General features: G+C 49.6%; 2 protein-coding genes across 3 annotated transcripts in view; one reads left to right on the forward strand and one right to left on the reverse strand.

Moving 5' to 3' along the window:
• Positions 1 to 4,788, reverse strand: part of LOC120885707 (uncharacterized) — a 144,439-nt gene extending 139,651 nt beyond the window's left edge. The window contains exons 1-2 of the mRNA XM_078022230.1: positions 4,624 to 4,788; positions 4,006 to 4,580 (exon numbers count right to left, since the gene is read on the reverse strand). Coding sequence (XP_077878356.1) covers positions 4,006 to 4,580; positions 4,624 to 4,788 — 740 coding nt within the window. The remainder of the gene's footprint in view (positions 1 to 4,005; positions 4,581 to 4,623) is intronic.
• A 142-nt stretch (positions 4,789 to 4,930) lies between these two features.
• On the forward strand, positions 4,931 to 14,851 carry Nr2f1 (nuclear receptor subfamily 2 group F member 1). Of its 2 annotated transcripts, none has more exons than XM_013358981.4 (3): positions 4,931 to 5,716; positions 8,151 to 8,678; positions 13,770 to 14,851. In XM_013358981.4, the coding sequence occupies exons 1-3, from the start codon at positions 5,251 to 5,253 to the stop codon at positions 14,048 to 14,050; spliced, it is 1,275 nt and encodes a 424-aa protein (XP_013214435.3). In that variant the 5' UTR covers positions 4,931 to 5,250; the 3' UTR covers positions 14,051 to 14,851. The 2 variants fall into 2 exon arrangements, with proteins under 2 accessions (XP_013214435.3, XP_040128039.1); XM_040272105.2 differs by lacking the exon at positions 4,931 to 5,716 and adding an exon at positions 7,375 to 7,475.
• Positions 14,852 to 15,212: the final 361 nt, after the last annotated feature.

Genomic DNA, 15,212 nt, shown 5'->3' on the forward strand with positions numbered 1-15,212 from the left:
AAAGTCCACACCGAGGATGGGTGGGCGTCACTGCACTCCCCACCCCACCCCACACACTCGGCTCAGCTGGTTCTCCCGCCGCCTAGCCTTAACCCTCGCCTGCAAGGCCTGACCCCGATCCAGCCCTGACAGGCTAGGCTGGCTCATCCCAGAGCCCACCCGGACCCCGGGCGGGGTCCCAGTGGCAGCTCCCCGCCCCCCACCCCCGCAGCCCTGCGCGCCCGCCCTGCACGCCCTCTGACGCAAACGGCGCTCCCCTGCCCAGCGCCTGGGAAAGCGCTCTTGTTGGCTTTAATTGAGGCTCTTCCTTTCACATACATACCCTTGGTCCCCACCCCTGGGAAGCGACCCCCTCCCCGCCACCAGACCGCTAGCCGCGGCTCGAGGAATCTGGCTGGGCTGCAAGGCTGCAGATCCTGGTGCTCTGCCGCCGCCGCCGCCGCAGCAGCAGCAGCAGCAGCAGCAGCAGCTTCTCCACTTGGGAGAACGGTTTGATGTCCCTTTTAATCCGCTGACACTATCGCCCACATCAAACAGGCAGCCATCGATTGCGTTACACTAAGGGATCACATTACAAACGGCGCCCGCAGGTGGGCGGCAAGAGCCGAGCTCGCCAGGTCCTGGCCTCAGCCAGACAAGATGCGAGCACCAGAGCCAGCCCGCTGCACCGCAGCGAAGGCTCGGCACCGGCTAGGACGGCCAAGCTGGAGGGTCCACAGTCCCGCTTCCCCAGCGCCGGCAGCCGTTTCCCGCCGTAGCGGGGGCGGGGTAGTTTGGGAATAGCTGATCCAAATGGGAGAAACCTGTTTTGAATTTGAACTGACGGTGGACTGGCAGGATTCTTACCTCCTAGGAGGCGACGCGGCGGGACAGAGGCCAGGCAAGGGCAACTCCGGAACAGGCCCGGAGGAAAGTTCTCCTTTACCAGCCCTGGCTGCCTCGACTCGTGTCCCCCGCCTGCGTGAGAACCAAGACTGCCTCCCTGCCTGACCGTGTTACCAATCCCCAGTTCAAAAGAAATGATAATCATTGCGTTACTTGCCTGATGGGGTAGGACTTGGCCGAATCTCGCTTCTGGTGCCCACGACGCACAGTCCAGGGTTCGAGCGCGACTGGGCCTGCGGACCCGGCGTCCAGCAGGCCTCCGCTTCCCTGGCGCTGACTCCCGCTTCCTCTCCCACTTTCTCCTTTTCTCCGCGTTCTCTTTCCCTCTCACAGTCTCCCTCTCTATGCCTGCTCTCTCTGCTCTCCAACTCCCTGCCTCTAACTGGATGGGGATTTAATTTAAATTTCTACATGATTTTTTCTTTCTTTTTTTTCACTCTTCCTTTATTTCCTCCTTTTTTTTCCTTCTTTCTTTTCTTTTTTTCGGTCTATTTGAATCAGGTTCGTTTCATCTTTTAACTGGCCAGGAGCAGGAACACATTTATTTGGGCAAAGGGGCTAGGGCCAGGAGCCCCTGCCACCCCCGGTCGCCTCCTCTTCATCAGCTTCGTACAATGGGCTGCCGCAAGCGGAGCGCCTTGGCAGTCTCTCCATTATTCGAGCTGGAGGGGCTGCGGGGCAGACTGGAGAAAGCCTTTATTCTGCTCTTTAAAATCATCACTCGTCACTAAACGGTCTACGACTCGCGACTTCACAGACTAGAGAGACCGAGAAGCGCAAAACGTACCCCAAACGCGCAGTGCTTCCCAAACCCCTCCCTGGTGAAATTTAAAGTGAGAACGAGTATTAAAAAACAAACCCTACCTCTGTCAACACAGCGTGGTCATTTACTTCCACCTTTACCTGAGGGCCTGTTGGAACGGAACGCTCGAGCTGAGTCAAACTTTTACGCTCTCCCCAGTCGAGGGGTGGGCGGGAAAGCGCGGCTCCCACCCCTGGCGGCAGCAACGGCGGCTTTGTCACTCCGCTCCGCTCCGCGCCCGCCTGAGCCTGCCTAGGGGAGCGATCTCAAAACGAGGGGGGTGCGAGTGTGGGATTGGAGAATATGTAACTAATAGAAGTATCATTTTCTCCCAGTACGATCTTTCAAGGAAAAAAAATCCATTGAAAGAATTTTCAAAGTGCTGTCTTCGTTTGGAGAAAAGGCACAGGCTGCCTGTGGGGAGGGGAGGAGGGACTCGGCTATGTGCCGCCCGGGAACGGCTCCCGTCCGCTAGGTGGCAGCCGGAGCCAGCGATTCCTGCAGGCCCCGCGGCGGGACCCGCTCCTCCCGCCTGCCCCTCCTTTTGCGACCAATCACCTTCGGGAATCAGGGTCTTAGTATCTGCCCCCCCACACACCCCCACCCCTGCCTCCCTCTCCTTCTTGCTCTCCCTTCTCCTCCCCCTCTCCTCGTTCGTTTGCTCTTTTCCTGGGACTCCTGGCCGCTCTAACACCACCACCCCCAACAATATGATGACTTACTACTGTTTTATTAATAATTATTGACGCATTGTTTGGAGTTTGAAACAGCCTGGGATTTAAAAAAAAAAAGGATGAAGATGGAAACAACGGTTTGATTGGAAAGTTTATTTTAAAATCATCTTTGGGATGAATAGGAACCGTTGATTCGGATCGAATTTGTGGCCATAGCTGTAAATTTCACGAGTGTGCTTGGTCATAATTAAATCTTTAAAACCAAGATATACTTTGGATCAAAAAGTAGGATGACCCTACCTTTTTTCTTAAAAAAAAAAAAGTGCATAAAATGAGCAAAACACAGACTAGGATTTTGGTTATATGTAAAAGAAGAAAACAAACTAAATCCAGTATATTTCAGAAATTATTAAAATGATGAAGTTTTATTCCCATTAAATTTTTTCCTAACACTTTGAATGATTTTTCTCTTCACGTTCATGAAGTCTAACTCTAAAAACTTTTCAGAAGAAATAAAAATAATATCCTCATTCTCGTTTTTTTCCCATCATAAGACATTCTCCCCCTTCATCCCTTCCCCCTCTGTGTGTGTGTGTGTGTGTGTGTGTGTGTGTGTGTGTGTGTGTGTGTGACCATAGACGACCCATACTAATCAGGTCTCAGAGTAAATAGCAGCGCAGGGTGATCTCAATGTAAATTGCGCTTGTCAGAAGCACACCCCCTCCCTCACTTTCTCTCCTCCTCCCCTCGCTATCCCAGACTGTAGGTAGCTAAGAGGGAGGGGAGAGAAAGAGAAAAAAAAAAAAAAAGAAAGAAAGAAAAAGGGGAGGGGGAGGGGCTCTCTAGCCAATGGCGTGCAGGAGGCTTGGCTAACCTTAGCCTCCCATTTTCTCTCCCCCCCCATTCGGGGCTCTGACCAGTCAGTCGCCTTTGATTATCAGTTGCCAGCAGCCCTTCTCTTGGCTCCTTGACACGAGCTCCATATAAGGCAGCGATCTCCATAGAAACGTGTCAGTTTCAATAGTAGTGTCAAAGTTCACTATATACAGACATTCGCGCAGATCCCCCTTTCGGAAACATTGCTCTGCGAGTCCTCCCGTTTAAACGCATTCAATTTTTGGGTTCTCTCTCTCTCTCTCTCTCTCTCTCTCTCTCTCTCTCTCTCTCTCTCTCTCTCTCTCTCTCTCCCCCCTCTCCCTCTTCTCTCTTGCTCTCGCTCTCTGTCTCTTTCTGTCTCTCCTAACGCCCTCTTTTTTCTCCTCTCTCCTCTCTCCCCTTTCTCTTTTCTTACATATTCTACTAGTTGTTTCCCCCTTCTTCTCCTTCTTTCTCTCATTTTTTCTCCCTCCTCCTTGTCTCTTTTACTCCATTCCTGCAGAAGAGAGAGGGCTAAACTTAAAAAAAAAAAAGGAAGAGGAGGAGGAGGCACCCCCTTCGTATTCTTCTTATCTTTATTTTATACATATATGATTTTTTTTGGAGGGAGGGTGTTGGTTCCCGGCTGAAGAGCACTTATTTAAAATACTAAAAAAAGAACATTTTTGGGCGATCTCCAGGGTTTTTTTAACTAGCTCTGTGTGTTATAGCAGAAGAAGCAGAAGAAGGAGCAAGAAAGAGGAAAAGAAGATTATTTATTCGACCTACTTTGGATGTCTCTCTTGCTTTTTCTTTTTCCTTTTTTTTGCAATTATTTTCTTCTGATTTTTATTTTTTTCTATTTCGCTGTGAATTCGTCGCCGGCGTGAATTATCTTGTATTTTTCTCCCCCTTCCGTCACCTCTTGAAAGAAGAAGGCAGCGAGAGCCCGGCGCCACCGGCACAACAAAAAGAGCAAAGTGTGTGATCTTCCTCGCCGGCTGCCTCCCGCTCTCCAGCGCTGCCTTCCTGAATGGCTGGCTGCGTCCGGCCCTGGACCTGGCCCCCCGACACCCGCGCTCCCTGATCGCCACCGGCAGCCTCGCCCGGCGTCCTGCTCGGCTCAGCCGGTTCCCAGCACTCCCGAGCCCCACGAGGGCTCCCACTGGGACAGCAGCGGCGGCGAGGGCGGTCCCGGCCTCGGCTCCCGCTCGGGCTACGGCCCCGACTCCAGCTCGGACTCCCGCCCGGGCCCGGGCTTCTCCAGCGGCGATCGCCGCAGCAGCTGAGGCGGTAGCTCCAGCGGCGCCTGCAGCCGCGACCTCCTCCTTTGCCGCCGCCGCCTCCGCCCTCGCCGGCTTCCTCTATGTCGGCTCAGCCCGCGCGCTGCGCGTAGCCCAAGCGGACAGCGGGCGGGCGGGCGCCCGGCGCGGGTGAGCGAGTGTGTGTGCGAGTGTGTGTGTGCGCGGGGGTGCGGGCAAGGCGGAGGGCGAGTGTGTGCGCGCGCCGTGGCCCATGCCCGCCGCCCCCGGCGCTGCGCCCCGCGCCGCTCCCGGCTGCCGCCTGTGCCATTTCTGATTTTGCAACTTGGGGAAGAAGAAAAAAGCGAGAGAAGGGAGCTTGCTCGCCGGGGGGTGGGGAGGGGGGAAGGAGAGCACGGCCCCCCCAGGAACGGAGCGCGGGGGGAGCGGGCGAGGGGAGCAGGGGTGTTGGGGGGGGAGCCTGAGAGCCTGGGGGGGCTGCAAAAAGAGAGAAAGAAAACAGCAGGAACCACAACAAAACGCCAGCAGGGCGGGCGGGCGCGCAGCAGCAGCGGGGCGGCCGAGGCAGTAACGGCGGCAGCGGCGGCAGCGGCGGAGGCAGCGGCCGGTGCCCGGCTCGGGCTCGGCTCCCGCGACCCCGGGGCGCCCGGTGGGCCCCCCGCCCCCTCCCCCTCCCCCCTTCCCCTTCCCCTTCCCCTCCCAGCGCGCCCGCGCGCCCCTCGGCCCTCGGCGAGCAGCTCGGCTCCCCCCAGCGCTCCCAGGGCCCAAAGATATGGCAATGGTAGTTAGCAGCTGGCGAGATCCGCAGGACGACGTGGCCGGGGGCAACCCCGGCGGCCCCAACCCCGCAGCGCAGGCGGCCCGCGGCGGCGGCGGCGGCGGCGCCGGCGAGCAGCAGCAGCAGGCGGGCTCGGGCGCTCCGCACACGCCGCAGACCCCGGGCCAGCCTGGAGCGCCCGCCACCCCCGGCACGGCGGGGGACAAGGGCCAGGGCCCGCCCGGTTCGGGCCAGAGCCAGCAGCATATCGAGTGCGTGGTGTGCGGGGACAAGTCGAGCGGCAAGCACTACGGCCAATTCACCTGCGAGGGCTGCAAAAGTTTCTTCAAGAGGAGCGTCCGCAGGAACTTAACTTACACATGCCGTGCCAACAGGAACTGTCCCATCGACCAGCACCACCGCAACCAGTGCCAATACTGCCGCCTCAAGAAGTGCCTCAAAGTGGGCATGAGGCGGGAAGGTGAATATTTCTTCTCTGCTTCTCTCCCCGCGCTTAGCCCGCTTTCCTGGCTCTCTCTTTCTGTCTCACCGGGGTGGCTGCTGTGTGGGGCTGGGGTTCCTGGGGTTCCTGTGGTCCCGGCCCGTCCCAGCTTCCGTGGTCCCCGCTGCATTCCTCCCCCAGCGTCCCCCCCTCCCCGCGCTCAGCTCGCTGCCGCTGCCTCCCCCTCCCAGCCTGCGCTCCTCTCCCCGGCTCCCCCACCCCGCCCGCTGCCTGCTCAGGATTGTGTCCCTGGGATCATGAGCTGTGGCTTAAAATCCCCTCCCTTCCTCTGTTGGATGTGCTTGATGTGTGTCTCTTTCCCGCGTGTGCGTGAGGATGCTTGGGGATGTGCTGGCATGAACTTGGGCAGGGGTGCCTATTTTCCCCCAGGAAACAGTTCCTGTGTTTTTTCATTCCACTTTCCCCTCCACCTCTTTATACCCTTTATTTTAAAAGGGAGAGGGCTGGGGGCTGGAGTACCATGAGCAGTAGATTCATTGCTGCCATCATCCTTTTGGAAGCTTAGCTTGGAAAAAGAGGAGTGAGATTTATTGCACTTGTAGGTCTAATTAGGGGGGAAGGGGGGCTTCTGGCCTGTTCACTGGTTCCCTCTCCTCTTCACGGAGCTGGGGCCGCCTCCTCCAGAGCTATGGCCTTGTTTTCACCCCTCTACTTTGAAAGGAAAGTTTGTGACTGAACTGTGCTTTCATAGTAGTGTCATTTTTTTAAAAGCATGATACTCATTTTATTTCTTCATCAAACTCCACCCTCTGCTTAAATACTGCATACAAATTACAATTTACAACGGCATTTACCGATCCTTCTGATTTGGCCATAATGCATAGACTGCAGCTGGCATGAGCTTCCACATCATTTAATCCCTGTTGTATGGGTTTGTTTTTTTTAAAAAAAAAACACAACTTTTGATGTTGTATTTGGATATGCTTCATGTTCATGTGGCAAGAGATGCAGCACTTTTCTTATAAATATATTTAGCTGTTTATAGTTAAAGTTTATCTCCTGACAATCATTAAAGATGTCTTATAGTCAAATTAGCGAACCAGTCAATTTTGCAGAATGCAGATTACTCCTTCTTGTAATTGACTTTAAAATTATATTTTATATGCCACAAGAAAAGAAATTGAATTCCTTCAGATTTCAAGGAGCAGGCAAATATGACGACTTCATTTCTAGCTCCAGGGAGATTTTGTAGGCATTTGGAGAAAAAAAAAAAAACTTTGAATTGTGCTCTCATTTAATTGAAAAATAACTGCCAAGTTCAAAACTATAATTAGAAAAAAAGTATTCGAGCCATTATGTTTCAAGTCTTAAATTGCACTGGAACTTGCATTGAAATTAGAATCAAAGCAAACTTAAGAAAATAGTGCACAACCTGAAATAAGGCAGCTACATGTACATGGACATATCTATATTAATTTGTTGGGGGGGGAGAGTTCAGTAGCCCTAACTTTTCCTAAAGTTGTCTTTGTTTACTTGGCAATTTAAAACGTTGGCACTGTTGAAGTAAAACATACACATTTAAAAAAAAAAAACTTTGGTCAGCTTTAAGAACTCAAAGCATGCTTACGTTTTGCATTCAGATGGTTAATGAATCCAGTGTTTTTGCAGTTGCAAGCTCGTGCATTCACTGGGCAAAAGCTGGCTGCAGGTTGCAGTGGCACGGAGCAGAACAGACATTAATTATATTTCCCACTTTTTTCAATAATGTTTGGCTACTGTAAGTTCAACTTTTTCTTGAAATTTTTCAATTTTCTGTTGCTTTTAATAGTGAGAACTTTGTATGGGGCGATCGGGAGGAGGGGAGAAGGGAGGTTTACAGGATACTTGTTCTCTACTCAAAAGTTGTAAGTGGTTAGTAGGATATGTAACTTGTATCTATTTTAAGGATAATACTATAGCATTTTAAGAGAATATGGAAACATTTTATGAGCAAAACGCTGCTTGTTTGCAAATGAGGAGGCCGCTAGGCATTTGCCTCCAACCACAACCTTTCTCAGGTTTCGCCTTTATTTTTTTCTTCTTAACCCTGATTTGCTTCATTCTGGAGGGGTGAATGGGGTTTCATTTATCTGGATGTTCCTCTTTGAAAGCCGTGGTGTTGGATGGTACTTTCTTCGCCTTGCGGAGCTGGGTCCCTGAAGTCAGGCCTAGCTCCGCTGGAGCTGAGATGATCAGGGGCAGCAGGCTATGGCTGGACCCATCGAGTTGCAGAGCTGGAGGGCCTCATCCCAGATCTCCTCGAGGTGTGGGCTGTGAGAACCAGCGGTTTAGATATGCCCGGGAGTGTGTGGCTGCGGGAAAAGCTGCTGTATTGTGTCGGGTGCGCTGCGGCGCGCGATGTTCGCAAGCCCCCTGGATGCACATTGCCTCTTTTCTCTCTTTCTTTTGTCAGCGGTTCAGCGAGGAAGAATGCCTCCAACCCAGCCCAATCCAGGCCAGTACGCACTCACCAACGGGGACCCCCTCAATGGCCACTGCTACCTGTCTGGCTACATCTCGCTGCTGCTGCGCGCCGAACCCTACCCCACGTCGCGCTATGGCAGCCAGTGCATGCAGCCCAACAACATCATGGGCATCGAGAACATCTGCGAGCTGGCCGCGCGCCTGCTCTTCAGCGCCGTCGAGTGGGCCCGCAACATCCCCTTCTTCCCGGATCTGCAGATCACCGACCAGGTGTCCCTACTCCGCCTCACCTGGAGCGAGTTGTTCGTGCTCAACGCGGCCCAGTGCTCCATGCCGCTGCACGTGGCACCGCTGCTGGCCGCCGCCGGCCTGCACGCCTCGCCCATGTCCGCCGACCGCGTCGTGGCCTTCATGGACCACATCCGCATCTTTCAGGAGCAGGTGGAGAAGCTCAAGGCTCTGCACGTCGATTCCGCAGAGTACAGCTGCCTCAAAGCCATCGTGCTCTTCACGTCAGGTGAGGCTGCGGTCGGTCGCCGGGAGGGCAGGCCGCGCCGGGAGCCAGGGCCAGCACCTCGCTGCCGAGGCCTGGCTTCCCGCGTCTCCCGCGCTGCCGAGGCCGCGGCGTGAGGCCGATCGCTCGCCGGACCTTGGGCCTGGCGTAGGTCGGCGGCCCTGGCGCGGGAACTCGGCCGGCCGCGCCGCTGCCATCTTGGGAGCGCGGCGGTGCGGGAGCCGATGCTGCGCGGCTGCGGCCCGCCGGCAGCCAGGCCTAGAGGCCGAGACCCCCGCGTGGATCCGCGACTGCGGTGGGTGTGCACCTAGGGAGGAGGGGAGGCTGTGCTGTGGGTCGGTCTGGCTGCGCGTGTGTACGGTGTGTAAGTGTGCGTGCGTGTGTGTGTGTGTGTGTGTGTGTATGCGGTGTGCGTGTGTGTGTGTGTGTGTGTGTGTGTGTGTGTGTAAGTGAGCCAGAGCTCAGCGTTTCTGTGGGAGGAGAGGGGAGGAAGAGAACGTGGGAATGTGGCTTCCTACTCTGTGTGGCACGTTCCCTGGATGAGTTTCCCGACAGAAAGAGACACACAGAGGTGGAAAGAGAAGAATACACGCAAATAAATCATAAATAATCCTACTTTATTGCTGCCTGATTTTCCCTTATCGGAAACCATTCATGTTTGCAGTTGCTGAGGTTATTGAGGGTCATAAAAAACGGATTCGATCTAAACAAGAAAGATAAAAAACAAAAGCAATACTGTAGAATCCGCAAATAAGAGAGGATTCCGGGCCTGCAGATAAATTTCATAGCTATGCAAAATATACTGAATATTGAAAATTTAAAGTAGTGCCTTGAAAATATCAAATTGAGTGTAGGTGGTGGTAACATGGATGTTAACAATTTCTCTTATGATAGATGGTTCAAATTAACTTCCAGGAAAGTGCATTAACGTTTCCTTTGAAGGGCTCTGGTCTGAGCCTCTGAGAACACTGCCCGCCTTTTATTATTGTAACCTGTAAGAGGGAAACATATAAACACCCTGTACAGCAGGTAATGGGGGGAAATATAAACAAAGCCAGAAAGGAGGCTGGTGGGGAACAGTGCTGCTTAGACTAGGTCTTGGGCCCTGCCCACTGTGAGTAGGAGTAGCTGCAGTTTTATCACCGTTGTTGGCACTATTGTTTTTTAATTCCTCCATTCGGGGAACAAATAAACCATTCTAATAAATCTATCCTAGTGTCGGGCCCTCCAAAGGCCAAATTAAAAACATTCTTGAGCAGAGATGGCAAAACCACTTTCCCAAGGCCTTGTTGAACAGTAAGCAGTGGTAAAATCTATCAATATTTCTTGGCTTTCATGCGTGAAGAATCGTATTTACATTGTATTAAAATGACTCTTAAATTTGCACAATATTGAAATGTAGCAAATGTAGTATTAATATCGATCTGAACAGCAGATAATTTATTTAGACAAGAGTATCTCATTTGTATGCAGGGTGGCCAGAGCCATGGACTTGGACTGCCCCCCTTTTACTTTCAGTGAAAATGCAGGTCTGCTAGTGAGAGAAGGAGTATTCTTTGCAAGAGGATAAAGTGCAAACCTTAAAACAAATGGAAGATTTATTGAATAGCCTCCTTGGTGTTTGAATGCATTTTATCTTAATAAGTCTTCCTGATGGAAACGTGTTTTTCAAAAGTGACAAAGAGCCTGGGAAGCAGCGACCAGGCTGCTTTAGCTCTGGCAGGCATGGGGCCTGGCTGGCTCTCTACTACCCGATTCTTTAGCCAAATTCATCAGGAAGCAAGCCAGTGTCAGGGAAGCTAGGATTTTAAAATCTTATCCAGCGAGGTGTCTTGAAGCATAAATGTGACTTGGAGCTGGACAGAGGTCTTCTCAAGAAAGGTCTTCCCTCCCTTTTTCTTGTTCCCCCAAGATTCTTTGACTCCCCTTGACTCTACTGATCTTATGCCCTTTCCCAGAGAGAGGCAAGGACTGTGCCGGCTGCTGGGAACATTGTGGAATTATTCATGCTTTTCTTTTAACTTTCCTTCTTAAAATATTCCTGTGAAAAGTGTACCATTTTTTAAAAAAGTTTTCCAAAGAAGTTTCTTGAACCAAGTCTTCAAGGTGCAAGGGATGCCTAAAAGTGAACAATTAACAATATTTTGTTGGAAAACTGCAAGGAAAAATATCTGAAAATGGAAATAGAGCTGTCAGTAGTAATTCACCCACCCACCCCCCATACAAAACATTTCCACTTTTGACTAAACTTGTTTTGATTGCCAGCCAGAAGGGAATTCATGGGTAGCCTTCTCAAAGTCATCCAACTTTTAAGCAAACTTTGAATGATGGAAAAGACAGTTTTAGACATATTGTCCAACGCGGTTTGCTCTGGCAAGTATTTGAAGTTGGCACGGGGGGGTCCCCTGTGGTGGTTTTCACATTTGGCCTCCGGATGGTATGTTTAATCCTTAATATTCTGGACAGCATCCAAGGACTAGGTCGTGACCTAAACTTACTTTTTTAAAAAAATTCATTAATTCATACACCTAAATATTCCTTCAAATAAATGAGACCATCTCTGAAAGGAGTCATCTAGTTAACATAAATACAATAAATCCATTTTCAGCACAATAATAACTTTGATTTCTAGTTATGGCAGCTGATTACATCTATATTTCCTGAACACTAAACTCTTCTGAATGCACAACATGAAATACATTCTCTGCACTACAAAGGCTAAGCCGGGAGGGCCTGAGCAGTAATGGTTATTTATTTACATAATTTCTTTTCCATACACTGTAGAAGAAATATTGAGGGTTCCCACATTGACACTACCATATAAAAAGTGAGACATGAATTTTGCACAATCCATCTCCTTTTCTTATCTGAAGTATAACTCATGGAGTGTAAATATGTACTGCATTTCACCTCCTGCTTACCTAACTTTTCCACCACAATCCCCCAATTGATGTGAGAGTGCATATCCTCAGCCCACACTTGGGAAAATTCTGTTGCAATGGGGTTAATGAATACCCAGGGTGAGAAGCCAGGTCCAGAATTAGGGCTCCTGCTGTAGGGAGATCACAGGCCCAGCTAGAAGCACCGCATTCCCAAAGAAGGAAAGAAATGGAAACAGAAAGCACAGAACTCAAGCTTAACTTTCCTGAGCTTCTCTCTTGAAGTGACCTATCTGGGAGGAGGAGAATGACCTTGCACTCTGGGAACCCTACTTGCAAATATCAGATAACTATTTTACTGATCTGAGGAGTTGCCATATGGATCATTATTTTTTTTTCTGGGTAGCAATGGTTTCTTTCCATATTGCATTGTCTTGGGCTAAAAGGGATTCATGGCACAATGAAAGATAATACATGTAAAGCAAGATATATGTAAATATGGGTCTGCAAGATGGCCATTCAACTGGATCAGGTAAGCAAGTAGAACCAAGGGCAGACCTCTTAAATAGTGAAACCCCAAAGAGCTTCTGTCCTGGTCCTGCTGGCCATAAAATCTCACAGACTTCTCAATTCAAGCCACTGTGGATACATCCAACCAGGTGGCTGGAGTAATTAGACATCTGAAAGGAACCCAGTCTGAATCTGAGGTCAAAGGGGACTTGCCTCAGAAGGTCTTGAATTATTGCTAGTTTTATTTGTATTTTTGCTTGAGGCCATAGCCTTGTAGATGAAGGTATTAGAATGCTTTGTAAATCCTAGTTCTTGAAATATAAGGACATAAAGCTTAGAAACTCAGTGGATGCAGGTTTCTCTTTGAATCATTTGTGATGTCTTCTTTAGGGTCACACTTGCCCATTCACAATTATATGGTATCCTTTTGGGGGCATTGCCATGCATGTATTTCTTACAGGTCTATATATTAGCAAACTATGTCTTTGATCTCTAGTCAACCTGACTAGCTAAGGGCTCCTCTGTGATCCTCCTATTTCTAAAATATTTATTATTAATGTGAGAAACAACATGAGTATTTGAACTAAGATGGAAGTCTTTACTCTATTCCTCTGATTCCACCTAAACCCTCCATTTCCTTGCCTCAAGTTTGTTGATAAAGTATAATCTGCTGTCTTGAAATGTCTTTAGAAGACCAATAAGGGCCTTGGTTGGTATGAAATAAGCACACAGATCTTGAAATGTCATCATTGTGCAGAGGTACCTTTTTCTCCTTGGGTCTTACCACAGGAAACCTATCTCCCCCAAGTTTCCCCTTAACTCCCTATTCCCTGATTCTGAACCGGCAGCAGCTGCTACTGCCTCTAACCCAGCTTTGTGTCTGCTCACCAAAGATCTCTCCTTTCTGCAGCCTAGTATAACTGAGCCATATTCCTCTGATTAGTATACAGCTTAGAGATGTGACCAATTTTCAATTACTTGATCTAAGGCATAGATAGAAGTGTACACTCTCATGGAGGATTTGCTGCAGAGTCTTTGCTTGCATAGATAGTGGATCTCAAATCCTATATTGCTAAAGCATGAGCCTGATCTGATTCTAGGCACTGCCAGCCCATGATTCCTTACCTGCCCCCCCTACACACACATTCAGTACATAATCTAGGTTCTCCTTGAGCTTTCTAGTTGGGGTCATTTGGTTTTGAGAGGGGACTCTAAGAAGTCTTTGAGAACTGCCTCCAGGCCATATACTTTTTCAGAAGTCCTGAACACCCCCAAATTAGGGGCAAAATGGGGAAAGTCTTCCCTTTAATGAGCACAGCCAGAAGGATGCTCCCCTGCAGGCGAGGACAGGTTGCTACATACAGCAAACATGGCTCCAGCATCGTACATTATTTAATCCAAAGTGAAAGGGGAAAAACAAAGAGTCTAGAGAGGTTGCTGCCTCTGCATGAGTGTGCATCTCTCTCCAACACCCCTCTGCTACAATGGGATTATGATTTATTTTTATTTGTATCTGGAAAGGAATGGTGAAGAAGAGAGGGGGGAGGTATGAGGGGGAAGATTTCTCTTTATTTTTTCTTTTCTTTTTCTTCCTTATTTCATTCTCTTTAAAAAAATTAATGGCTTGTTGTTTGTGCCTTTGCTGCTCTCCAGCTAACCATGTGCCCCCTCTCCCTGTCTCTCCCTCCTATGGCTGCTCTGGCAGATGCCTGTGGCCTGTCGGATGCCGCCCACATCGAAAGCCTGCAGGAGAAATCACAATGCGCACTGGAGGAATATGTGAGGAGCCAGTATCCCAACCAGCCCAGCCGCTTCGGCAAACTGCTGCTGCGACTGCCCTCGCTCCGCACCGTGTCCTCCTCTGTCATCGAGCAGCTCTTCTTCGTCCGTTTGGTAGGTAAAACCCCTATTGAAACTCTCATCCGAGATATGTTACTGTCTGGGAGCAGCTTCAACTGGCCTTACATGTCCATCCAGTGCTCCTAGACCTTGGGTGCTTCCTGCCTGCCCCTGCCCCCACTAGAAACTCAGAGGACTCATCCGGGCCAAGGACTCCAACGCCTCGGGGATTCTCCGGGTGTGGAGGACCAGGCAGGCCAGGCAGACCAGGCAGGGGAAAGAATGCTGGGGACAGGAGCAGCCCACCCTGCAGAAATGCAACTGGAGCTGCAAACCAGGAGAAAAAGAAACTCTTTTAGGATCAGATCTATAAGCACGTTGCAAAGGAAAGAAAAAAGGATCTTATGTCTGGTGAGAAAATGAAAACATTTTTTTGGAAGAGAGGACCATAAGAATTTTAATAAAACAGAAGGAGACCAATGGACCTTCCAGGATTTATTGTGGACGGATGTGGATATATTCTGTACAGAAAAACAACACATATGGAAATGGACTGAATCCTATGTAGAAACACACATCACACACACACACACACACACACACACACACACACTGAACATTGTTATTCATTTTGTAAAATACTAGTCTTTATTTTCATTTTTTTGTAAAATTTAAACATCGTATGCGCATAAAGAAAAAAAGGAAACAAGAATTAGGGGAAAATAACATTTTCCAAATAATTATAAAAAATTTGTCCTGTGTCTATGTATCTATATCTGTTTTGTATTTTTTTCTGGTTCCAAACCAGATTTCCTGTGATTCTATACTAATAATTTTTGATATAACCCTTTGCTTCTTATAATGAGTGCGATATATGTTGTCGAGGCTGTTCTTCAAGAATTAAAATTGAAGTGAAAATTTAAACAAAAATAAAAGAATTTAGCAAAACCCATGTGTGTGGTTGTTTGGCCAATGTCATCAGTACAAGAGAACCCCCTGGTTAATTTCCAGCTCAATTATTACCAGAATTGGGGAAGTAGGAAAATTTATGGTCCAATACCAAGTTGACATTCATTTCCTAAAACTAGCCACTGTCTTGGTTTTGTAAATGTGAAGGTCTGGGCTCTATAAAGGCTGGAGTCCTCAAGCAGCCTAGGGTGCCTTGGTGGATGACAAAGGACAAGAATGGTTGCGACTGTGTGAACTGAAGGTAGCCCTGTATGCATCTGGGTAGAGAAGTGGAGCAAACTGGATCTGAGTTAGGCACTGGGGCTAAGTCTGTAGGTACCAAGAACCAGGCACAGTCTGC

Source organism: Ictidomys tridecemlineatus, chromosome 1, assembly GCF_052094955.1.
Source record: "Ictidomys tridecemlineatus isolate mIctTri1 chromosome 1, mIctTri1.hap1, whole genome shotgun sequence".
In the NCBI taxonomy this organism is placed as follows: domain Eukaryota; kingdom Metazoa; phylum Chordata; class Mammalia; order Rodentia; family Sciuridae; genus Ictidomys; species Ictidomys tridecemlineatus.

Excerpts from the sequence above, each read along its gene's own strand:
- Nr2f1 (XM_013358981.4), top strand. The coding sequence starts at position 5,251 with ATGGCAATGGTAGTTAGCAGCTGGCGAGATCCGCAGGACGACGTGGCC. Across the intron at positions 5,717-8,150 it reads AGTGGGCATGAGGCGGGAAG|CGGTTCAGCGAGGAAGAATG; the intron begins GTGAATATTTCT and ends TTCTTTTGTCAG. Across the intron at positions 8,679-13,769 it reads CATCGTGCTCTTCACGTCAG|ATGCCTGTGGCCTGTCGGAT; the intron begins GTGAGGCTGCGG and ends CTGCTCTGGCAG.